The 27,051-nt window shown below is 40.6% G+C and overlaps 1 protein-coding gene across 1 annotated transcript in view; it reads right to left on the bottom strand.

The window, feature by feature from the left end:
- ST8SIA6 (ST8 alpha-N-acetyl-neuraminide alpha-2,8-sialyltransferase 6) overlaps nucleotides 1-27,051 on the bottom strand; it is a 148,274-nt gene that overhangs the window by 27,948 nt on the left and 93,275 nt on the right. The window contains exon 4 of the mRNA XM_039245887.1: nucleotides 12,947-13,033. Within this exon, the coding sequence (XP_039101818.1) occupies nucleotides 12,947-13,033 (87 nt within the window). The remainder of the gene's footprint in view (nucleotides 1-12,946; nucleotides 13,034-27,051) is intronic.

Genomic DNA, 27,051 nt, shown 5'->3' with positions numbered 1-27,051 from the left:
GAACTCACAAAATGCAAGATCATGACCTGAGCTGAAGTCAGATGCTTAACTAACTGAGCCACCCAGGCGACCCTGGTCCCTGCCCTTTTAAAATTATTAGATTTAAAGTCAATTGCAAATTTTGTAAGTGTGGGAAACACAAGATCCCAAAGATTAAAAAAAAAATCAACTGTTAAGATGAACATTAAGATTTTTGAATATATTTTGCTTTGCAGACAAAAAAACAACAACACAAAAAACAAAACAAAAAAAAGAAAGAAAAAAATCCAGGCCACTGCCCTTCATGTTCCACATGTGAAGAGAATGTCAAGGAGACATTTATACCAAACTTTTGTTGACAGATTTTATACTGCCACTTGGTCAGGTATTTTGAGAGAAAAAGGGAGGGTAAGACGCCTTTTTGTTTGTTTGTTTCAGATACTATCGGGCAACATATTTAAGATCCAGAATTAATACTCAGAAGCCTGTGAAAACAGAGCTGTATCACGATAATGGGACTCAATCTCACAGGTGAGTACATGAACATGTTATTCTGTGTAGCATCTCCTAAGGAAGTGTGCTCAGTGTATTTGGTTTACATCACTTTCTTTCCTAAACAGGTCTTGTTATATCATAATTTTTAACTTACCAAGCCAAATCCTAACTGTATGATTCAGTGAAAAGCGGTGCATGCGTACAATAGAGGGCTCCTTCAGGGCTAAGGCTGAGGGTCTGTGTCCTGTACAATTAGGACAGGTAAGAGGCTGGTTCAGCTCACAGCCATTTAATAAGCCTGGTTCAAATGCACAAATGGGCCCTGGGGTGGGAGCCCTTCGTGGCTCCCAGGGGAATCTAGTGACTTCTGCTCTTTGGCTTCAGCCTCAAAATCAGCTTCTGTTTCTGTCTGGCCTCTGGGGACCCTCTACTTATTTTCTTGATTTTTCTGGCTTTCCTCCACATCCTGCCTTTTAATCTCTGCCCTCAGGCTTCACACAACAGATAAGAATCCTCCAGTCCTACTCTGGGATCGCCAGCCATTACTCTGGCCCAGTCGGGGGCTAAATCATCTGCAGAAAGGACAGAACATGGAAATCTTTGCTCTGCCTGTGATCAGGCTGATTATTTTCAGGCAACTCAGAGTCATTCCTGGGTAGACATGAGAGAATGCCACCACATTACCAAAGAGAGGGAGACGAGCCACGGACTCTTCCTACAGAAGTCAGTCCTTTTCTACTGCAAATAATAATGCACAGGAAGATTATAACCTAGAAAGTTCAAGCTTAGTATCTTGGGCGCTGTGTGACCTACTTTCCATCAATGAAAAGATCAAAGAAAGTTCAAACAGAACAAACTAAATAGGAAATGCTGGCCCTTATCAAACGGCATGGGATAATCTGTGTGAAATGCATCAACAGAGCAAAACTGAGGCTTAGAAATGTTTCCGGATCTTCCTGGGCAGAGGATCAGAGCTGAAACTATCATGGCTTTATTACAACTCATGGGTGTGCTGTATTTATGACAAATGACAACAAGAGTTTAAACTACTTAAAGTGAAATAGTAATTGTAAGCAAGAAAGATGATGTTGAACTGAAAATAGTAATAGCTATCATGTACTGAGAGCTTAACATATAACAATTTCTGTATTAAATGTTTTACATATAGAATATTCATAAATAACTCACAGAGGAAGGTATTATCTCTTTTACCATCAAGAGACTGCTTGGGAGAAGTGACTTAGCCAAAGAGTGTTAGTGATGTCACAAATAAATTACTCAAAGGCCTCCTGAGAAAGGTGCCTTTTTTTTTTTAAATGCTTTATTTATTTTTATTTATTTCTAGGAGAGAGAGAGAAAGCGTGAGCAGGGGAGGGTCAGAGAGAGAGGGAGACACAGACTCTGAAACAGGCTCCAGGCTCTGAGCTGGCAGTCGGCACAGAGCCCGACGCGGGGCTCGAACCCATGAACCGCGAGATCATGACCTAAGCGAAAGTCGGATGCTTAACCGACTACGCCACCCAGGTGCCCCAAAAGGTGCCTTTAAGATATTCTAGTGGAGGGGTGCTTGGGTGGCTCAGTGGGTTAAGATCAGACTCTTGGTTTCAGCTCAGGCCATGATCTCGCAGTTTGTGAGTTCGAGCCCTGCATCGGGCTCTGCTGACAACATGGAGCCTGCTTAGGGTTCTGACTCCCTGTCTCTCTGCCCCATTCCACCCCCTCAAAATAAATAAACTTAAAATGATCTTCCCCATCATTTATAGGGGAGACCAAACTGAAAACAAAATGAAAGACTACAGGAAACAAACAGGAAAGGTCAATCATAAGATGTGTGGGACCAATCGATGGCTGAGCTTGGGTTTCTGAGTTCAGAAACCAGACTGTGCTTCCCAACCCCTAGTTCCTGTACTGAGCCTTGACCCATTTTTAGAACCATCTAGAAAGAGTCTTTGTTCCTCCTGATGAAGGTACACTCCGATCATTATTTTGCCCTTTATAAAATATGTGAATGACAGATGAGCCTGGTCTTGTTCAGGTAATCACACAAAATGGACATTCATACCAGTAGCCAGTGTTTTGAAGCAGAGATGCAGTTAGAGGACAGCAGCATTGACGTCATCAGGCTGTCCAGGGAAGGCCTTCTCGAAGAAGGGATGACTGATTTGGGATCTGAAAGATAACTGCATATTCACTCGGGGCAGCTGGGGAGGCAGAAAGGAGGGCACACTGTAAAGGCTCTCCAGCTGGAGCAAGTAGAGTACATTTGAGGAAGAAAAAGACCAAAATGGGGAAACAAAAATGGCATAGCCTGCAGTGCGGCTGGAGAAGTGGGCAGTGGCCCAGCAACACAGAGCCTTGAGGGAGTTGGTTCAGTTTTGTTGTTTTTAAAGTGATTAAAAAAAAAAAAAAACCTCAGCAGATTCCACATTGTTTGGGGCAGTGGGGGCAGAGGTAGAAGCCAGTTGGGACCATAGACCACTGTCCAAATCCCATCCAAAAAAATCTCCATCTGGCAAGTGTGCAGAGAACGGATGGGAAGGACACCAGCACGTGCCCGAGGACCCAGGTGCAGGTCCCTGCAATGGTCCCTAGCAGAGGCAGCAATGAGGCAAACACACTGTACTCAACCACAGTCCTGAAGTGCCTGCCGTGTGCCGGCACGGATTCCCACGTCCTTAGAGAGAGATTCCTGAAACATGATCGGGACTTGAAGGTGGGCTGCTAGGGAGAGGAGGAGGAAGGAGTGGAAAGAACAGCTAAAGCAACTCGGAAACCAAGTATGAGAATCTTCCAAGGGATAAGGAATGGTCTAGAATTGCAGAATATTGGTAAGTAGTGAGAGATCGCGCAACATGGGGATGGAAAATGCCTTTTGGAGGAGAAAGCGTTGGTGCAAGAAGTGAAATGAAAAAATCAGGATGCATGCTAAAATACTGTGATTTTAGAATCAAGTGGCCCATGCTGAATCTATGTTTCAAATGAAAGGAATAGTTTGTATCATTAAAAATACAATGATCTAAGAATTCCAGTGATTTATAGGACTTCGAAAGGCATTAAAGCATTCTGTTTCAGCCCTGACAGATCAGAAGAATGAAGGGCTTCAAAAAGACAGTACTTCTTTTTAGCAACATGCCTATATGTTAAATTAAAATAGAGCTGTCCATGAGATTGAACTAGCTGCCTGGAGCACTGGGGAAAATTCTAGAAACCCAGAGGGCATCTGCTCTTAGTCTGTGTGATTATCAGGCTGGCATCACACTGAAAAGTATGATGGGGTATTGATAGTTACCCCTGGTTCAGATTAATTCATGACACTAATCACACAGAGGAGTTTTATCTCCAAATCCCTGGCTTTCTTGCAAAATGAGGAAGATGCAATGGCCTCTACATTTGGAATTAGAAAATCAGACATCAGTGATTGCCCTTAATGAATCCAGTTAGATACAGGATGGACGGCATGGGGCTCAGAAAAGCCTGTCCATTAGTCATTCACATCTTAACATGAATTCGTACATGATATTTCAGCGGAGATCTCACACAGAGAAACTGGAGTTTCAAGGAAGGATGAGGGAGAAAACATTTGGAAACATGAAAACTTGATGTTGCACAGTGCCTCCGAATCCCTGAGGCATCGCATCGAGAAATAAGAGAGAAGCAAAGAAGGGGCGTCTGGGTGGCTTGGTCAATTAAGCATCGACTCCGGCTCAGGTCATCATCTCACAGCTTGTGAGTTCAAGGCCCGTGTCCGGTTCTGTGCTGACAGCTCAGAGCCTGGGGCCTGCTTTGGATTCTGTCTCCCTCCTTTTCTGCCCCTCCCCTGCTCATGCTCACTCCCGTGCATGCTCGCGCTCTCTCTCTCTCTCTCTCTCTCTCAAAAATCAATAAACATTAAAAAAAAAAAAAGACAGAGAGAAGCAAAGAAGAAGCTTTATGAAGTATCAAAAAAAAAAAAAAGGAGGTGGGGAAAACCCAGGCAGCTAGACAGAGCGGAGGCTCAGTGCATTTGGAAATAGATAATAAAATGTAAAATGAATGAAAGCTTCACCCACTTTATGATTTTGCTGAAGGTTCATCCTAGCTCTACCTCAACCCTCTCAAAGTACTGCTTCACAACCTGGCGGATAGACAAATCCAATAGGATACGTGATCCAGTGTTCAATATGGGATCAATACAAGTCTCAGGCTAACGAAGAGAGTAAACAAAGACAAAATTCAATCAGCAACTCAGATGGCTGGGTTTTTCTCTTATCAGCTAACGTGCGCACTGATACTTTTAAGCTTAGGAAAGATCAGCCCATGTATCTGAGTAGAAGAGAAGAACTAAACCAAGATAAAATAAAATATAAAAGAATATAATTTCCAAATCAATGACAGGAAGACAACAGGAACTTGAACTAGGAGTAAAGGAGCAATGTTGAGACACTGGAGAAGCATCTATATGCTGCAACATTGTATCAGGGTTAGACCATTGAGGAAAGTCAGAGCAGGGTAATAAAGAGGACTTGAAAGCGTGGGCAGCCTGAAATGAGGCTTACCTGACAGCTTCATAAAGCAATATACTTAATACTGAGTACAATGTGAGAGACAAATTTCCAAGTGGAATTTAAAAGATCAGTGAACCTCACAGGGGTCTGATGCATTTTCACAGCAAACTTTATATTCTGAAAACTAAGACAGGAACGACTCCGTAAACATACAAGAGTGAGTCACTATTATTAAATACGGCAGGCGTAATGACACGGTGTGGTTTTCGTGGCTTCTCTAAATGCATGGGCATGCTGTGTGGTGTGACAAATAGAAGATGGTATGACAGGGTATTAACGGAGAAAAATGTTCCCAATGCAGAGGGAACGAGGAAACGGAGCTCTTTCAATCGACAACTGACCCAGAACACCTCTCACAAAGTGCACATATCTTCTTACATTAAAAAATAAATAAACAAAATGTATATTGCTTTGAGCTTTCGTTGCAGTCACCCTGTATGAATCATAAACAGCACACATTTGAGGGGACTGAGGCGGAGGGGAACGGTGGCTTGGAAAAAAGGAACACGGTCTTTTATAATTGAAACCACCCTCTACCAGAGAGGACTCCTGCTTCTCTCCAAGAAATCTGTGCTATAAAACAAAATGTCTGGGACATAATAAAGTTCAGTAAGTGTTAACTAAATGGGGAAAAAAAGTGTAAGCTCTCATGAAATAGTAACCAAAATCAAACCATAAGCAACGCTTTTAGAGGACTATTTCAGAAACTGGCTGGAAGCTTTGTTGGTTAAATGAAGTCTGAGCACAGATCTACGGTTTCTCGAAAAACACTGATGAGCTGATCTGTCTATTTATCTGCAGAATTTCTGTCCTTTCACAAGGCAAATCATTAAATGGCACTGTTTTGGTCATGAATTGTCATGTACTAAGAAAATATTAACATACGTGATATAAGGTAGAGTGGGTTGACTTTACTGCTCTAGTTTATCCAAGGAACTTTTCCCAGGAAGAGCAACATGTTGGCTGATGTTTTAGAAGACGCAATCAGCCTATTGATACAACACTGCAACCTTTTCTGATAAATCCCCGCACGAGAAAAACAAGAAACAACTTTCAAGAAAATTTAATCTAATCAAACCGGAGGGGATAATTCCAGATTTAATAAAATGGCTGCCATGTGACAGTTCTCTGTAACAAAGCAATCAGGCACCAAATACCTGTTTTCCAAGTCATTTGAAAGGCATCTCATTGGCCTGAGCCTTAAAAGAAATGTGTGCATTTATATAACACCACTGTTTTTTCGACACTCAGTTTTCCGTAAATACGTGACTGATAAATTCAGTCATTGTAGTTTCAAACCCACAGCCATGAAACCCATAGATGTTTAAAGAAACCAAAGGGTATTACAGGATCCAGAAGAAACCGAAAACAAAATAATAGTGAATGGTAGCATGAGTGTTAGTGGGGGGAAGAAGGAAAGTGACAATTGAGCACTGTTGCTTTGTGTACCTATTAGTTTTCCATAATTGATTACACAAATGAATACAGTTCTTTTAAGTAAGAAGACAATTCATGAAAGCTAATGCAGTAATTACCATGCAAGCTCCCAGGGAATCCAAGACTCATTATTGAAGCTCAAAGATCTTCTGCTGGGAACAAGCCTGCTTACCAAAAGTTCCCAAGAGCTTTGCAAAGGAGTCTTCAAAGGTCATGCAGGGGAAGTGAAGAAAGAAAAGTAGGGAGCACTTCATACCATGTTTAATTTAAATTTGAGCACCTTGGTAGGATTCTCAAATATCTAAGTATCCTGCTGAAGCAAATGATTACCCATCAGTTTCTAAAAACACAAGGGAGAGAATGCAAAGAGCAGTATTTCCTCAAACTGAAACCCACGTTTGATTTTCTGCAAATCTATTATACATGTTATCGGCTCATGCTTTGGGGTGGGGATGGGGGCGGAATGGTAACAGGAGAATCAATTGATTTTAAAAGCAGAAGGCAGAGGTGCCTGGGTGGCTCAGTCGGTTAAGCATCTGACTTCGGCTCAGGTCACGATCCTGTGGTTTCATGAGTTCAAGCCCCGCATCTGGTTCTGTGCTGACAGCTTAGAGCCTCATGTCTGCTTCAGATTCTGTGCCTCCCTCTCTCTCTGCTCCTCCCCTGCTCGTGCTCTGTCTCCATCTCTCAAAAATTGAAGGCAGACAGCTCCACATTCTCAACTTTGTGCAGCTCTAGACAAATAAAATGAGAGCCAAGAGCAAAAACAGAAGGTAGGACAAGGTAGGACATCTTCAACTCTTGCTTATTAAATCCCTCTTTAGGGTCAAGTGGGATCTCACAGAAACACCAATGCATCACTGAAACTGGGAATGTCCAGACGACAGGGAGGGATAACTCTGCAGGAGTGTCACACGGAAGCTTACGGTAATGACACTTACAGGGAAGATGAAACAAGCAATAAAATCCCAAAGTCTGAAATGAATCTGAAATGAGTCTCTTGTAAGGCAGCACATAGAAGGTTCTTCTGTCTGTTCGTCACTCTACACCTTTTGATTGGGGCATTTACATTCATGGTAATGATTTTTTTTTTTTTTTTACTTTTTTGTTTTAATGTTTTATTTATTTCAGAGAGAGAGAGAGGCAGTGTGAGCAGGGGAAGGTCAGAGAAAAAGGGAGATACAGAATCTGAAGACAGGCTCCAGGCTCTGACCTGTCAACACAGAGCTGGATGCGGGGCATGAACCCATGAACCGTGAGATCATGATCTAAGCCAAAGTCAGATGCTTAGCCGACTGAGCCACCCAGGCACCTGATTCAAGGTAATTATTGATAGGTATGTATTTATTGCCATTCTGTTACTTGTTTTATGGCTGGCTTTCTTTAATGATAGACTTGTATTCCCTTCTCTTTATTTTTTGCATATTTAGTACTCATTTTTGATTTGGGGTTATTGTTTGGTTTGTCTGTAGCATCTTCTGTACACAGTAGTCTATATTAAGGTGATGGTCACTTATGTTTGAAGCCATCCTTTACCCCTCTCTCCTCACATTTCAGGTATAGGGTGTTCATACTTTACATCCTTTTATTTTGTGAGTCCCTTGACTGATTTTTACAGATATAGTTGTTTTTACTGTTTTTATGCCTCCTACTTCCCTCTTTCCTTCCCACTCAAAGAGTCCCCTTTAATATTTCTTGTAGGACTAGTTTAGTGGTCATGAATTCCTTTAACTTTTGTCTAGGAAACTCTTTCTCTCCCTTTCTGTTCTGAATGACAGCTTTGCTGGATAGAATATTCTTGGCTGCAGATTTTTTTCCTGTCGACACTTTGAATACATTCTGTCACTCCCCACCAGAGAGGGCCACATTTCTTACATACGCCAGCTTCACCCTGCACTCACCTTTCCTCTTCAAGAGAGTCCAATTTCCCTTAACATTAATACGAAAGAAATGTCTTCTTCATATGGCCGCCTCAGTGTCTGCTCAAACACAGCCTGCTCAACGCGGCTTCGTCTTCTCAAAAGCGATTTCCCCCTGAAATCTTTCTGCTTTTCACAAGCATTGCTATTAATCCAGTCAAACAGTCTCAACATTTCACATTTGTCTTCAATCCTCTTAGGCTTCTTCAATGTGAAACCCAGGAATCAGTAAGCAACCAAGTCCTGCTAATTTTTCCGTAACGTCTACTGCACCTGTTTGCTGGGTTCCCTCTTTGTGATGGGCTCTGGGGATACAGAGGTAAATCAGGCACACCGTGCTGCCAAAGAGTCCGCCACCGAGTGTCACTTCCTTGATAGTTTTACAACCACCACTGATGTTCTAGATGCTCATCTAGAGTAGAATACCTTTCCACGGCCAGCCCCGACATCAGTCTGGCTTTCTTCAGTCTGTTCACTCGCTCCTGGGACTCCGATTCACATTACAGTTTTCTGAGCAGCCACATTCCTTAAAATAATAAACCTATCATGGGATACCCTTGCTAGGAATATCTCCACGAGGTTCTGGGGTGCCTACAGGAAGTCCGTGGGCTCTCCTCAGATCAGCAGAGCTCTGTGTGCCCTGGGCTCACCCCTACTCACCTGCACGTCTTCCCTCTATCTCAAATACCCTTTAGATTTTATTTGTTGTACTGTTCATTTATTTTTGAAGGTGGGGAGAGGCAGAGAGAGAGGGGACAGAGGATCCAAAGCAGGCTCTGCGCTGACAGCAGCAAGCCTGATGCGGAGCTCGGACTCACAAACTGTGAGATCATGACCGGAGCTGAAGTCGGATGCCTCACCGACTGAGCCAGCCGGGCGCCCCTCTCTAGTACCCCTTTAGTACCCCTAGTACCAGCTGCAGGGAAGCTGGTCCTGAAACTGACTGATGTTTACTCCTGGCCTCAGGACCCCTCCCCTTTCTAGGCATCCTCCAAGTCACCGCGCAAGTCCTGCCTCTTTCCGCAAAATGTTTCACGAAATTATATCCACACTGATATATTACAGTATTTGTAGAAATCACTCATTCTGATGCTGAATCGTAAGTATTCCTAGTTTTATTTTTTATCTTTCTAAACTGACTACAGCTTCTTTGAGGTTGGTAAGGAAACCTTGTGTTCTTTCATGCATCCATTTGTTTGAAATATATTTATTGAGGTCCTACTTTGTGCCCTGCACTGAACCAGGCTGAGGGGGTCTACTGTGCTTTCACATAGTAGATTCTAAACAGATATTTTTTAACAAAATGCATCTCTTCTTCTAGCAAGTAGCATATTTATTTAAGAAAAATAACCCTTAGGCGCGCCTAGGTGGCTCAGTCGGTTAAGCATCGACTCCTGATTTTGGCTCAGGTCATGATCTCACGGTTTGTGACTTCAAGCACTGCACTGAGCTCCATGCTGGCAGTGCAGAGCCTGTTTGAGATTCTCTCTTTTTCTCTTTCTGCCCCTCCCTGGCTCATTCTCTCTCTCTCTCAAGAATAAAACAAAATAACATCAAAAAAGAAAAAGAAAAAGAACTCTTAAAACCCATCTTATTTTTAGATTATGCAGCCAGAGAAGTCCCATGATTTCCCAATAGCCCCTTGGTGTCAACAGTTGAGAGTTTCAACAATCAGGCTGGAGGTGAATTTAGAATATATACCTTTGTTCAGATTCATCATAATTGAATGCATCTTTTAGAATTCCTGTTAACATTGTATTACCACCTTTTTAAGGGTCACATTTCACTTTTCTTCAATTCGTTATAAAACGCTCACATAAAGAAAATGGAGCGCCGGCCATCTGTAATAATAGGAGGTGTTTCTACACTACCAATTTTACCAGGAAGCTTGAAACCCCCCAGATTGGGCCAGCTGTGTTAGCAAAAATGTAGGAGAGTGGGCCGCTTATTACTTAATTGCACAGACTGCTGTTGAGGGCGTGCATAATTCAGTTTACAAATGTGCCTATAAAAAGGAAATTACAATATAATAAATACTCAAGTAAATAAATAAATGTCACTGGGACGATTCTCTCCCATGACAACCAACGGTGTTAGAGTCCCAGATGTTTACATACATTGGCCCTGGAGGGACAGACAGGCCATGGGGAATCGGCACTGTTACCAGTGTGCCTTTTATACAAAGGTCGTACCAAGGGCGAAATGGCCATTCTGTCTGCACAGCATCCTTGTCCACAGCCTCTATGGGGCATCATTCATAGCAGTGATTCTCAAGCACTTTGGATGGGAAAACTCTTGATTTTTATCATTAAAAAAAGAAAGAAAAAAGGTAAAAAATGAAAAAAAAAAACCCTTTAAAGAGAATTACTTTTTTCATTGAGCCAGATGTGTGACAATTTGCACAGATCATGTAAGGCTCAGAATGAGGCTCCCTTCTCCTAGAGAGGACTTGCTTTTGCTTCTATCAGACATCTGGACTTAGGGAAGGTCTAAATCCAATGGAGGGTGGAAATGACTCATACCTGGGCTTTGCTCCTTCAGAAGATGGGCCTTTTCTGGTGATGGCCGGAAGCTCAGCCCGGCTCCTCTGTGGGTCAGCCATGCTCTCACTTTTGCGATCCGCAAGCTTCTTGTGAGGAAAACTGGCCTCAAATGTAGGCCTCACCTTCCTTGGCTTCCCTTTTCTTCTGCATTTTATTCCTGAAAATTCCCCGTGCCTTGGTAGCACGCCAGAGCCCTCACACAGTGCCCTTTGTTTAGTATACTTTTTTGCCTTGTATTATGTGTGGGAGGTACAAGCAAAAGCAACTTCACAGCTGGAAGGAGAGGTTCTTCTACCCCCGACTTTGGTGACTGGTGTCACTTCTTAGTCTCACCAGCTGATCATCTTGGGCTCATCTTTAATAGCTCAATACTTCAATGTCTCCCTCTTCCTTTTTTGTCTCTTCTGCACAGCTAGAAAAGTCTCTCTAAACCAGATTCTTTGGCCATTCATGGACCCTGTGATCATTTAAGTTACAACTGTCAGGGTAACTTTCTATCCAGTTTCCTGGTCACAGGGGTCTTTCAAGTCTAATTTGTTTTTTTTAATTTTTTAAAATGTTTATTTATTTTTAAGAGAGAAACAAAGAGTGAGTGGGGGCAGAACAGAGAGAGAGGGAGACACAAGAAATCCTGAGGGGAACTCTCTGAGGGAAGTGTTGCAAGGAACACAAGATACCAGAGACATCACCACAAGTATGAATCCCACAAAGAACACAATGACTCTAAACCCACATATTTCAATAATAACACTGAATGTAAATGGGCTGAATGCTCCAATCAAAAGACACAGAGTAGCAGAATGGATAAAAAAACAAAATCCACCTATTTGCTCTCTACAAGAAACGCATTTTAGACTGGAAGATACCTTCAGATTAAAAGTAAGGGGATGGAGAAATATAGATCATGCTACGGGAAGTCAAAAGAAAGCTGGAGTAGCGATACTTATATGAGGCAGGGGCACCTGGGTGGCTCAGTCGGTTAAGCATCCAACTTCGGCTCAGGTCAGGATCTCACAGTTCGTTAATTTTGAGCCCCACATCAGGCTCTGTGCTGACAGCTCAGCCTCTCTTCTCTGCCCTTCTCCTGCTCTCTCTCTCTCTCTATATATATATATCAAAAATAAATAAACATTAAAATGCTTAAAAAAAACCCCAAACTTTTAAATAAAAGAAAATCTCTGGAGAAAACAGTCTCTTTAAGAAGGTCTTCAAAAGACTTAAGGCTTAAATTCTGAAAATATGAACCAATAAAGATAAAAACATATTTCTGGATTGGAACATGACAAAATAACTTGGCACCAAACAAACCATGTGTTGAATGCACAGCCAAGAATCAGAATGTGGGCAAAGAAGAGCAGAGCACCGCAGGCCGGGCCAGTACACAGACAACGGTCCAGCTGGGCCGTACACCCAGGAGTCCGGGTCCCATGTAAGGATCCGTATGCCCCTGCGGCACGGCGTCATGACACAATTTCTGTCCAGGCAGGCTCCAAGTTAGCCAAGGGCAGGACAGCTTTATAATCACCAACTGACAACCTGCTCTCGGCAGCCGGAGCACCTCCCTGGGTTATGAACTGTAGCAACTCACACTCCCGAATGGCGCTGGTGTGAAAGAGCCAATAAGGAAACTAGAGGGAAAAGCACAGAAAGGAGCTTTTGTTCTGAAGCAGTAGGACCTTGGATGACACTTTCCCTCTATGTTTTCCAAACATGCGCTAATGCTATCATAGTATATATGACGTTATATGTATCATATGTATGAAATAAATAAATACCAATGCAAATGGTGTAAAAAAGAAGCCACATTTTCTAAAATATCATAAAAAGCGCAACAAAAGTTTCTTTCTGAACTTAGGATTTTTGTAATTCATTAACTCCAATAACAGAATTAAATTTCTAAACAGGGAGATGGGGGAGGAGAGCCAAGTGCCGCAGAAGGGGTGTTATAACAACATGTTATTTCCCATACAAAGCAAATACACAAGACATTTTTTTTTAATCTTATAATATTTATGAAGAAGGATTTTACCTAAAGTTCTCATATTGTTCTTCTTGTCGTCTCCACGGGCAGCTCTGTATACTTCTGATAGTTTGAAGATAGTCACTCTCTAAATACCTAAAAGTCAAATTGGTGGAATTAGAAAACCAAGATCTCATCTCATATGTTGCTACACAAATGTATGAAGTGTCCTAAAGAATACTTTTATAATCGACCCAGCTCAGCTCTCTAAATCCTTTCCTAAATAAGTTAATGTAGAAATAACTAAATATCGTATCCATTTCCAAAAATCTAGGAACACAAATTTGGAAAGAATTACTATGTTGACATAGGAATGTGCAATTTGCATGTAAGTCTAGTATTACAAATAAATCATGACTGCACCCCAACTCACACTCATATCTTATAGCCATTTCATCTTGCTGTAACTCACTAACAAATACATCCTATAGATGTTTACCATAAATATATGCTCTGTCATTTTTTTTATACTCTAGGTTGACTGATATACCTTGGGATATATAGAAAAAATTTCCCCAAAATAATCATCTTAAATTTTAACTCTGAATAGTAAAAACACAGATGAAACTAAGTTAAGAGAGATGTATATCAGCATAAAAGACCTATAGGCTCAGTGGTACAGTTTTGCAGGATCCCAGACCCCAGTGAATCTCCCTCTACCCAAAATTCCATTATTAAGTATTAATTCCTTAAATCATAGAATAGCCTTTAGTCTTTAAGGGTTATCATTCAAAATGCAAGTACCCCTTTGAGTGAAAAAAACCCTTAAATTTTCTTTCAATAAATATCTTAGTCATTAGGTGCCTGCTACTTGAGATCAAGGCTCTGCAGTAGGATGCAGAGTGTGGGTGGTAGGTGGGTGGAGAAGGGACAGGGCTGTGAAGAGTCATGTCAGAAATCACTCCCCACCCCATCCAGAAAAGGAGACTCCCTAAAGCTTAGTTCTCAAACAGGTGTTTGTTATCAGTGGGGAAGGTCATCAACCATCTGGCAACTCCTCTCCCCTTGAACTTTACCTACCTTTCACGTATCTCTCTCTTGACTGGTGCTGCCACAATAAATCAAAACTATTTTCCCTTGGTTGCCATTGGCCCAACTAAGAAAATCTGAAAATCTTGAAAGACTGTTTTATAATAAAGGAGGAGGCAAAGCAAAAAGCTACCACAGAAGTTAAAAATAGTTTTAGTTGCAAAGACACTTTCAACCTTAACAGATTTATCTCAATCCCACAGGTCCTACGATGGTTCCTAGTATACCAAGGAGCTTGAGAGATCTATATACTCTAGCCCCAAAGCTTTGTCTAAATGTGACACTTCCCAGTGGGAGTGAATATTACCTATCGCCACATGGTGGAAGATACCCAGAGTTTCTACAGGACAGTGTTAAGCTGAAGGAAGAAAGGGAAGGAAGGGAAGGAAGGGAAGGAAGGGAAGGAAGGGAAGGAAGGGAAGGAAGGGAAGGAAGGGAAGGAAGGGAAGGAAGGAAGGAAGGAAGGAAGGAAGGAAGAAAGAAAGAGAAAGAGAAGAAAAGAGAAAAACAAAGAAAGAAGAAAGGAGGGGTGGGGAGGAAGAAAGAAAAGAGGAAAGAGGTACACATTCAGTAGTCTACCCAAGGCTCTGTCAATTTCTGGCTCTTCAACCATGAGACTGAGACATGAGACTCTAACTATTCACTCCTGTCTGGAGGGTTTTGTCTACTGCCAACACATGGGTTTTAGTCATTTGATCATATTCAAAACAGGCCAATGATCAGAGCACCATGAGTATCAGGGTCCATCAGGCAAAGTCACAAAAGAACTGGAGTCTCACAAAGATCCATGAAAGAGAAAACAAAAAGAGTAGAGCCAAATACAGGTATCTTTTAATTAAATCAATGAGAATCACAAGTGTATTTTAAGTCACCAAGGTAAAACGTAACGTAAAAAGTATAGAAGTATGAAATTACAATTCTATCATAAAAACTAAATGTGTTAGAATTTATGAGCGCTGCTATATCCAAGAAGACTCTTTGACTTTCCAGGGCCTATCCTTTCAGAGAGTGTTTTTTGAATGGTATCCCTTGGTCTCTCTTGTTGGGACCTTGGTTATTTTACTTTCCTATTCGTAGTGATATTTGGGACTCTCCACCTTGTGTACTCTAGCTTGTTTCTTGAGGTAGCCGTTAGAAGTCTCTCTCAGTGGATTCTGCATCCTTTTTCTCCCAATCTCTCAGGTTTTGTAAGGTTTCCAATGGCTTCAGATCTTTTCTGTGTGATGTATGGGCGCGAGTGCAAGTATGGAGCTCCTTACTTCTCCGCCATCTTGCCCTCTCTTCTAAATGTGTTAGAATTTAAAATTGTATTTAAATACCATTTATTAGATGAAAACAATTAAATTTCCCATGATACATGGCAGAGATAGTAAGATTAGGGAACTTGAAGAGACAGAGCCATAAACTATTGAAAATCAAATATAATAGGAAATAAAAGATTGAATGAAAAAGTTATAAAGAATCATTCAGCTGTGACACAACCTTGATTTGGCCTAATATATGGGAAATTATGATCTTAGAGAGAAAAGGGACGCCTGGGTGACTCAAGCGGTTGGTTGTCTGACTTTGGCTCAGGTCATGATCTCATGGTTCGTGAGCTCGAGCCCTGCATCAGGCTCTGTGCTGACAGCTCAGAGCCTGAAGCCTGCTTCAGATGTTGTGTCTCCCTCTCTCTCTTCCCCTCCTCTGCTCACACTTTGTCTCTCTCTGTTTCTCAAAAATAAATAAAAATGTTTTAAAAATTTTTTAAAAAGAGAGAAAAGACCAATAACTTTTAGAAAAAATTATGATGGCAAATTTTCCAAACGAGAACTATAAATTCACAGATCCAAGAAGCTCAGGAAATTGAAAGCACAAGAAATGTAAAAAATAAATAAATAAATAAATAAATAAGACTCAAGACACACAATTAGAAAATTTCTTTAAACGAGTGATAAGGAAAATATCAGAAAAGTAGTTAGAGGAAAGAAACACATATATAGAAGCAAAATAAGATTACAACAGACTTGTCAGAAATAAGGCAAATCAGAAGGCATGGAACAATGTCATTAACTGAAGAACATGACAGGTTGGAGCGACTCTCAACCTAGAATTCTATAGTCAGCAAATCTTTCAAAAAAGAGGGCAAAAATAGGGCCTTTCTCAGACATTCCAAGGCTGAAGTAATTCATACTAGCAAGCCTGCAGGGTCCTAGCAAGGAATAGCAAGGAATGCTAGGGTCCTTCAGGCAGAAGCCAAAGGAAACCAGAGTGAATCTGTATTGATACAAAGGAACAAAGAACACTAGCAATGGGAAATATGTAAATATATACAAAAGACTCTTATTTTCCTAGGTCTCTTTAATAAGTAATTGACTGTTTAAAGTAAATATAATAATTTATTGAAGAGTTCATAACATATGAAGAAATCAATGCCTGACGAGAGGCCAGAAAGGGGGAAGACATAAATCACTTGAAGGCAGATTGTGGTAAGAAAAAGATGTGCACAGCTGCCCTTTAAACAACACGCGTGCAGTTGAAAATCCACGTATGACTTTTGACTCTGTAAAAATTTAATCACCAATAGTCTGCTGTTGACCAGGAATAACATAAAGAGCCAATTAACACATATTTTACATGTTAATGTGCATGTATTATAAACTACGTACAATACGGTAAGCTACAGACCCACAGCTAATACCATCCTCAATGGGGGAAAACAGAGCTAAGGTCAGGAGCATGACAGGGATGTCCTCTGTCACCACTGGTGTTCAACACAGTATTGGAAGTCCTAGCCTCAGCAATCAGACAACAAAAACAAATATAAGGCATCCAAATTGGCATGGAAGGAGTCAAATGATCACTCTTCACAGATGACATGATACTCTAGGTAGAAAACCTGGAAGATTCCACCAAAAACTCCTAGAACTGATACATGAATTCAACAACATCACTATAAAATCAACATACAGAAACCAGTAGCATTTATATATACTGATTCAAATAGCAGAAAGAGTAATCAAGGAATCAAATTCATTGACAACTGCACTGACAACCATAAAACAGGAATAAACCTAATCAAAGAGGTGAAAGATGTGTACCCTGAAAACATAAAAAGCTTATGAAAGAAATTGAAGAAGACACAAAGAAATGGAAAAACATTCCAGGCTCATGGATAGAAAGAACAATATTGTTACAATGTCGGAGAGTATACAAAGCAATCTACACATTCAATGCTATCCCTATCAAAAAAATACCATCATTCTTCACAGAGCTAGAATAAATAATTCTAAAATTTGTATGGAACCAGAAAAGACCCCAAATTGACAAAGCCACGTTAAGAAAGAAAACCAAGGCTAGAGACATCACAATTCTTGACTTCAAGCTGTATTACAAAGCTGTAATCATCAAGACAGTTTGATACTAGCACAAACACAGACACAGGGATCAGTGGAATGGAATACAGAACCCAGAAATGGACCCACAAATGTACGGCCAACTGATCTTCAACAAAGCAGGAAAGAATATCCAGTGGAGAAAAGACAGTCTCTTCAGCAAATGGTGTTGGAAAAACTGGACAGTGACATGCAGAAGAACAAACCTGCACCACTTTCTTACAGTGTACACAAAATTAAACTCAAAATGGATGAAAGACATAAACCTAATGCAGGAAGCCATCAAAATCTTAGAGGAGAAAACAGGCAACGACCTCTTTGACCTCAGCCACAAAAACTTCTTACTTGACATGTCTCTGGAGGCGAGGGAAACAAAAGCAAAAATAAACTATTGGGAACCTTATCAAGGTAAAAGCTTCTGCACAGCAAAGGAAACAATCAAAAGAATCAACAAAACTAAAAGGCAGCCTATGGAATGGAAGAAGATATTTGCAGATGACATATCAGATAAAGGGTTAGTATCCAACATCTATAAAGAAATTATCAAACTCAACACCCCAAAACCAAATAATCCAGTGAAAAAAATGGGCAAATGACAAATAGACACTTTTTCAAAGAAGACATCCAGATGGCCAAGAGACACATAAAAATATGCTCAATATCACTTGTCATCAGGGAAATACAAATCAAAACCACAATGAGATACCACCTCACACCTGTCAGAATAGCCAAAATTAACAACTCAGGAAACAACAGACGTTGGCAAGGATGTGAAGAAAGGGGAACACTTTTGCACTGCTGGTGGGAATGCAAAGTGATACAGCCACTCTGGAGAACAGTGTGGAGATTCCTCAAAAAATTAAAAATAGAGCTACCCTACGACCCAGCAATTGTACTATTTATTCAAAGGATACAAAAATGCTGATTTGAAGGGGCACATACACCCCAATATTTAAAGCACCCCTATCAACAAGAGCCAAGTTATGGAAAGAGCCCAAATGTCCATCGACTGATGAATGGGTAAATACACACACACACACACACACACACACACACACACACACAACGGAATATTACTCAGCAATCAAAAAGAATGAAATCTTGCCATTTGCAACAATGTGGATAGAACTAGAGAGTATTATGCTAAGTGAAATAAGTCAGAGAAAGACAAGTACCATATGATCTCACTCATATGTGGAATTTAAGAAACAAAACAGGTGAACATAGGGGAAGGGAATGAAAAACAAGGTAAAAACAAAGAGGGAGGCAAACCGTAAGAGACCCTTAAATACAGAGAACAAACTGAGGGTTGCTGGAGGGGAGGCAAGTAGGGGAATGGGCTAAATATGTGATGAGCATTAAGAAGGGCACTTGCTGGGATGAGCACTGGGTGTTATATGTAATGATGAATCACTAAACTCTATTTCTGAAACCATTATTACACTACATGTTAACTAACTTGGATTTAAGTAAAATTTTCAAAAAATATAAAAAACAAAATATGAAAAAAATAAGAAAGAAAAATGCAGGAACCAATCACTTATTATTTACAAAACAAGCATTTCATGTAAGTAAACAAATTAAAAGTAAGAAGGCAAGAAAAAATACAACACAGTGGTACTAATTTAAACAAAGCTGGAGTGGGTATATTCATATCAGGCAGAGTAGTTTCCTCCATGACATAAATAGAGGTAGAAATACCTCTATGAAAAAAATAGAGTAAGAGCAGGAATTGATAAAAGAGAAAGAATGAAATCAAAAGCCGTTTCGTTTTAAGGATAAAATTGGTAAACGTATTGTCACGTTGCTCAGGTAAAAAAACAAAGATACAAATCACCAATACCAATGACAGAGGCTGCAGGATGAACTGTCCTACAGAAATAAAAGCACAGTAACAACTTTATGCCAAAAAATTTGACAACTTAGATACAATGGACATACTTGTTGAAAGACTCAAACTACAAAGGCTCTCTGAAGAAGAAAGAGAGGTCAGAATCAGAGGGAGATACATGAGTAACCACAGAAAAATGTTCACAGAGATGCAACATTGCTAGCTTTGAAGGTGGAGTTAAAACACAGGAGAATTCTGGTTCAAGATGATGATGTGGAAAGATCCTGAACTCACCTCCACCCACAGACAGGCTATGTAACAAGTACACACTGAGCCCAGGAGAGGGAAACCACATCAAAGTAGGTAGGAAAGGCTGAGACGCAACGTTACCATAAACCCCACCTCCAGGGCTGTGACCCTCAACTAGGAGGAAACTCAAAACCCAGAGCCTCTCCCTGAGGAGCGAAGGGTTTGAATCTCACAGCATGCATTTCAATTTTCAAGACATTCACTTGAAAGATGAGCCCCCAAAACATCTACCTTTGGAAAACAGTGGGGCTCATGTCTCAAGACCCACAAAACTGAAGCCGAAACTGAGAAACTGCTAAAAAGTGCTTGTGTGCTTAGGCTCACCTGCCACCCCACGGCCCAGCTACATGACCCCGGACTTCAACTGAAGGAGCCTCACCAACTTCTACAAAAGCAGTGGGCTCTGGGGGCAGGTATCTACTTTAACACACATATCTAGGACCCTGAAGGACCATTCTCCAAGGATGGAGACTGGCAGATGCCATCGTCATGCTCCCTTTGCTGTCTGCAGAACACCAGAATATTCCAGAAGCAGCTTTCACACATCCGATGCCCTGGCTCAAGAGGCCAGGGGAGCTTGTGATCCCCGTTCCGTGGGACTACAGTCATCAACGTCATCAATGTCAGCCAGAAAGGAGCTCATACCCTTCCTCGTCCAGAACCCCACATTTTGTGACTGCTGTTAGGGGAAATGACCTGGCTCTGGCGGCCAGGAGGGCCACTCAGGGATCCCACAGGACTATAACCAACAGAGAAAGAATTCCTAAATGATGACCATCAAGATACAGCAAGAGGCAACAGGCCCAGAACCTGGTGCGTAGTGAAGAAGGCCTACTGGCTAATCATCACGACGATGGCCTGAGAGGCAGGCCTCTAACTGAACGTACAACTGGGGGCTGGGCTATAATTCATTCCAGAGTCCCTGAGGGCACGTGCTGTCCTTACACTCACGCTTTGCTGTGCTCCAGAGTGCCAACGTCTTCAGGAGAGTGGCTTTCCATGTTCGGTACCCTGGTTATTTATTATGTCTGGTGCTCCAGTATTTGTGGCTGTCACCCAGGTGACACTTCCTGGTCACCTGGATCTGGTGACTGGAGGGGCTTGCCTTTCTGGGTCCCATGGGACTGTAGCCATCAGTCAGATAGTTCTTGGGAGGCTACTGCCCTCCTTTCTGTGACAGAGGCTTCTTTGCTCATCCTGGAGCTATGGTCTGAGGAGCAGGCTTTAGGTCTGGCACACATTTATGGCCTACAGAGCTGCTTTCAAAGAATGCAGGCCATGAACGTCATCTTGGCAGTCTCTCTCTACCTTGCTCTGGCTTGCCAATTATCACCCAGAAAAGAGGTTTACATTCAGCGGGGGCTTTGATTTTCGCTATTGCCATCACCTCCATTTTGCCTGAGTCTGGTGGCTGGCAGGGTGTAGGCTTACAATCCCATAGGACTGTATGTATTGCAATACTTTAAAAAGCTGATGTCTGTGGGGCGCCTGGGTGGCTTAGTCGTTTAAGCGTCCGACTTCCGCTTAGGTCACAATCTCGCGGTTCGTGGGTTCGAGCCCCGCGTCGGGCTCTGTGCTGACTGCCAGCTCAGAGCCTGGAGCCTGTTTCAGTCTGTGACTCCCTCTCTCTCTGACCCTCCCCTGCTCATGCTGTCTCTCTCTCTCTCTCCTAGAAATAAATAAAACATTAAAAAAAAAAAAAAAAGCTGATGTCTGACTGTCTGTCTGCCAGTGAGACCCTAGGTGCCGAGATCTTCCCCTCTGGGACTCTGACAAGTACTGGTACATACTTAACTACTGGAAACGATTAAAAATATAATAGTCTGCTTGGACAAGCACAAAGGTTTCAGATACAACTAAGAGCTGGGGCAGGGTTGAGTCACAAGTCATATCCTATACAAGACTACTTCTTTAAGACTAGGCAAGGTCATTGTTTCATCTACTACTACAGAAACCAACACAGAGAGCTAAGTAAAACTGAGAAACAGAGGAATGTGTTCCACATGAAAAAGCAACAAAGCCTCAGGAAAAACCCTGAATGAAATGGAGATAAGTAATTTACCTGACAAAGACTTGAAAGCAACAGTCCTAAAGATGCCCACAGAATGGGAAGGGGGGCAGAGATGAATGGCTAAACACAGCAAGAACTTCAAAAAATAAAGAAAATACAAGAAAGTACTAGAGAAGTCACAGAGCTGTAGAATATAATAGCCGCACTGAAAAACGTACTGGAGAGGTTCCACAACAGACTAAATGAAGTGGAAGAAAGGATCACTCAACTCAAAGACAAGGGCAGTGGAACTCATCCCATAAGAGCAGCAAAAGAATAAAGAACATAAAGAAAGTAAAGACAGTGTAAGAGACCGGTGAAAAACATCAAATGGACTACCATTCATTTCATTCAGCTTCACAAAGGAGAAGAGAGAAAGGGGCACAAATCTTATGTGAAAAACGAATGGCTGAAAACTTCCCTAACCAGGGGAATGAAACAGACACACTGATCCAAGATGCTTGGAGATTTCCAACTAAGAGGAACTCAGAGAAACCCAAATCAAGACATAGTATAATTAAAATGTCAAAGTTAAAGACAAGAAAGAAAATATTAAAAGCCAGACAAGAACAAACTTTTGTTGGGAAAACAAACTTTTTATATGGGAACTGACATATGACTGTAAGAAGATTTTTCAGCAGAAACTTGACAGGCCAGAAGAAAGTGGCTTCACACATCCAAAGTGCTGAAAGAAAAAGAACTTCCAACCAAGAATGCTCTACCCAGCAAAGTTATCATTCAGACTTGAAAAAGAGAGCATTCTACAGAAAAACAAAAGTTAAAGGAGTTCATCACCATTACACCAGCCTTAAAAGAAAAGTTAAAGGAGCAAAGCATTGAAAAGAAAGGAGTATTAACCAGTAAAAACAAATAAGGAAGAATATATCATACACTGGGAAGGTCAATACATAGTAAAGGTAGTAGATTAATCACTTATTAAACTAATATGAAGGCTAAAAGACAGAAGTAAAAATCACTATGATTACAATAATTAAAGGATACACAATAGAAAAGGATATAAAATGTGACATCAAAAACAGAAAATATGGAGGGGGAGAGTAATGATATTGAGCTTTACAGTGGGATAAAACTTGAGCTGTTATCAACTTAAAATAAAACTATTAATATGTAAGTTTTTATATGTTAAGCCTCATGGTAACCAAAAAGCAAAACCAAGAGTAAATACACAAAAGATGAAGAGAAAGGAATATAAGCATACCACCAAAGAAAGTTAACAAACCACAAGGGGAGACAGCAAGAGAAGAAAGAACCAGAGAGAAACTATAAAACCAACCAGAAAACAGTGAACAAAATGGCAATAATTACACACCTGCAAATTAATACTTTAAATGTAAATCAACTAAATTCTCAAATTAAAAGACATGGAGGGACTAAATGGATAAAGAAACAAGACCTACCTATATGCTGCCTATAAGAGACTCACTTTAGATGTAAGTAATCACACAGTCTGAAAGTGAAAGGATTGAAAAAGATATTCCATGTAAATGTAAACCAAAGAACTGACATCAGACAAAGTGGACTTTAAAACAAAGACTGTAATAAAAGCCAAATAAAGCATCACAAAATGAGAAAGAGGTGAATCCTAAAGAAGATAAAACATTTCCAAATATTTATATAGCCAACACAGAGGCACCTAAATATATAAAGCAAATATTAACACACCTAAAGGGAGAAATAAACAGCAAAACAGTAACAATATGGGACTTTAATAACATTCTTATATCAATGAACAGATCAATCAGATAGAACATCATTAAGGAAACATCAGCACTGAATAACACATTAGACCAGATGGTCCTAACAGACACCTACAGAACATTCCATCCTAAAGCAGAAGAATATACATTCTTCTCAAGTACCTACAGAACATTTTCCAAAATTTAATGTTAGGACAAAGAACAAGTCTTAATACATTTAGGAGAAATGATCATATCAAACATCTATTTTGACCACAATGGTATAAAATTTAATATTAATTGCATGAAGAGAACTGAAAAATTCACAAATATGTGAAGATTAAACAGTATGCTACTGAACAGCCAAATGGGTCAAAGAAGAAATCAAATAGATATGAAAAAGATCTTGATACAAATGAAAATGGAAATGGAATATACCAAACCTTATGGGGCAAAGCAAAAGCAATTCTAAGAAGGAAATTCAAAGCGATAATGCATACATTAAGAAGAAAAGTCTCAAATAAACAACCTAACTTTATACCTCAAGAAACTAGAAAAAAATTTAAAAACTAGGCCTAAAGTCAATAGAAGAAAGGAAATAACAAAGATCAGAGCAAAAATATATAAAATAGATATTAAAAATATAAAAGGACAACAAAAAAAATCAATTAAACTGAGTTGATTCTTTGAAAAGTTAACAAAATTGACACACATTCAGCTAGAATTACCAAGAAAAAAGAGACTCAAATATATAAAATCAGAAATTAGGGGTGCCTGGGTGGCTCAATCAGTTGAGTGTCTGACTTCGGCTCAGGTCATGATCGCACAGTTTCTGGGTTTGAGCCCTGCGTCAGGCTCTGCGCTGACAGCTAGCTCAGAGCCTGGAGCCTGCTTCAGATTCTGGGTCTCCCTCTCTCTCTGACCCTCCCCTGCTCATCCTGTCTCTCTTTCTCTCTCAAAAATAAGTAAAAAACATTTTTTAAAAATTTTTAAAAAAAGAAATTAAAGAGAGGTAAGGGCACCTAGGTGGCTTAGTGAGTCATCCAATTCCTGATTTCATCCCAGGTCATGATCTCATGGTGTGTGAGATTGAGCCCCACCCACATAGAGCTGCACGCTGACAGCACGCAGCCTGCTTGGGATTCTCTCCCTCTCTCTCTTTCCCTCCCCTGCTGTGTACATGCTCGCTCGCTTGCTCTATCTCTCAAAATAAATAAATAAACTTAAAAAAAAGAAATTAAAGATGTGACAACTGATACCAGGTAATACAAAAGATCATAAGACACTATTATTAACTATTACACACCAACAAGTTGGAAACCCTAGAAAAAGTGCTTAAGTTTCCCAGAAACATAAAACTCACCAAGACTTAATCATGAAGAAACAGAAAAAGTTATTAGACCAATTAAGAGTAAGGAGAATGAATGAGTGAATCAAAAACTTCCCCACAAACCGAAGTCCTAGACCATATGGTTTCTTTGGTGAATCCACCAAGCATTCAAAAAAAAAAAATTAGTATAATTCTTCTCAAACTCTTCCAAAAAAACAGAAAGTAGGTTGCTTTCCCAAACTCATTTCACAAGGCCAGCATTAACCTGATACCAAAACCAGGCAAGAACATAAGAAAAAGAAAAGAAAAAGAAAATTATGGCCAGATATCCCTGATGAACACAGATGTAAATTCCTCAACAGAAACATATTAGTAAACTGAATTGAACAATATACTGAAAGGATCACACACCACGACCAATTGGGATTTATTCCGGGAATGCAAGCAGTGGTTTTCTTTAAGTAAGAAAAAGAAATAAAATACATTCAATTAGAAGGAAAGAAGTAAAACTGTCACTATTTGCATATGACAAATTATATACAGAAAATATTAAAAACTCCATCAAAAAACTGTTAGAAGTTATAAGCAAATTGAGTAAAGTTGCATGACACAAAATTTTATTTTATTTTCATCTTTTCCATTTTATTTTTTCTTTTATACTTTATTGTCAAGTTTATAAAATATAGTTTATTTTATACTTTATAACACCCAGTGCTCATCCCAATAAATGCCCTCCTCCATGCCCATTACCCCCTTTCCCCTCTCCCCGACCCCTATCAGCCCTCAGTTTGTTCTCAGTATTCAAGAGTCTCTCATGGTTTGCCTCCCTCCCTCTCCCCAACTACTTTCCCCCTTCTCCTCCCCCTCGGTCCTCCATTAAGTTCCTCCTAATCTACCTATACGTGCAAACATATGGTATCTGTCCTTCTCTGCCTGACTTATTTCACTTAGCATGACACCCTCGAGTTCCATCCATGTTGCTACACATGGCCAGATTTCATTCTTTCTCATTGCTATGTAGTATTCCATTGTATAGATAAACCACATCTTCTTGATCCATTCATCAGCTGATGGACATCTAGGCTCTTTCCATGATTTGGCTATCGTTGAAAGTGGTGCTATGAACATTGTGCCCCTATGCATCAGCACTCCTGTATCCCTTGGGCAAATTCCTAGCAGTGCTATTGCTGGGTCATAGGGGAGTTCTAGTGTTAATTTTTTGAGGAACCTCCACACTGTTTTCCAGAGGGGCTGCACCAGTTTACATTCCCACCAACAGTGTAGGAGGGTGCCCGTTTCTCCACATCCTCGCCAGCATCTAGAGTCTCCAGATGTGTTCATTTTAGCCACTCTGACCAGTGTGAGGTGGTATCTTAGTATGGTTTTGATTTGTATTTCCCTGATGATGAGGGATGCTGAGCATCGTTTCATGTGTCTGTTGGCCATCTGGATGTCCTCTTTGGAGAAGTGTCTGTTTATGTCTTCTGCCCATTTCTTCACTGGATTATTCGTTTTTCAGGTGTGGAGTTTGGTGAGTTCCTTATAGATATTAGATACTAGTCCTGTATCTGATATGTCATTTGCAACTATCTTTTCCCATTCTGTCGGCTGCCTATTAGTTTTATTGATTATTTCCTTTATCGTGCAGAAGCTTTTTATCATGATGAGGTCCCAATGGTTCATTTTTGCTCTTGATTCCCTTGCTTTTGGGGATGTGTCAAGTAAGAAATTGCTGTGGTTGCAAAGGAAACAATCCATAAAACTAATAGGCAACTGACAGAATGGGAAAAGATAGTTGCAAATGACATATCAGATAAAGGGTTAATATCCAAAATCTATAAGGAACTCACCAAATTCCACACCTGAAAAACAAACAACCCAGCGAAGAAATGGGCAGCAGATATGAACAGACACTTCTCCAAACAGGACATCCAGATGGCTAACAGACACATGAAACGATGCTCAGCATCCCTCCTCATCAGGGAAATACAAATCAAAACCACACTGAGATACCACCTCACGCCAGTCAGATTGGCTAAAATGAGCACATCAGAGGACTCTAGATGCTAGCGAGCATGTGGAGAAACGGGCACCCTCCTACACTGTTGGTGGGAATGTAAACGGTGCAGCCCTTCTGGAAAACAGTGTGGAGGTTCCTCAAAAAGTTAACAATAGAACTCCCCTATGACCCAGCAATAGCACTGCTAGGAATTTGCCCAAGGGATCCAGGAGTGCTGATGCATAGGGGCACATGGACCCCAATATTCATAGCAGCACTCTCAACAATAGCCAAAACATGGAAAGAGCCTAAGTGCCCATCAACAGATGAATGGATCAAGAAGATGTGGTTTATCAATATGATGGAATACTACATAGCAATGAGAAAGAATGAAATCTGGCCATGTGTAGCAACATGGATGGACCTCGAGGGTGTTATGCTGAGCGAAATAAGTCAGGCAGAGAAGGACAAATACCATATGATTGCACATATAGG

This window comes from Hyaena hyaena, unplaced genomic scaffold, assembly GCF_003009895.1.
Source record: "Hyaena hyaena isolate Hyena2069 unplaced genomic scaffold, ASM300989v1 scaffold_277, whole genome shotgun sequence".
In the NCBI taxonomy this organism is placed as follows: Eukaryota; Metazoa; Chordata; class Mammalia; order Carnivora; family Hyaenidae; genus Hyaena; species Hyaena hyaena.
The sequence above is the reverse complement of the archived record's forward strand: the minus strand, read 5'-3'. Positions and strand labels throughout refer to the sequence as shown.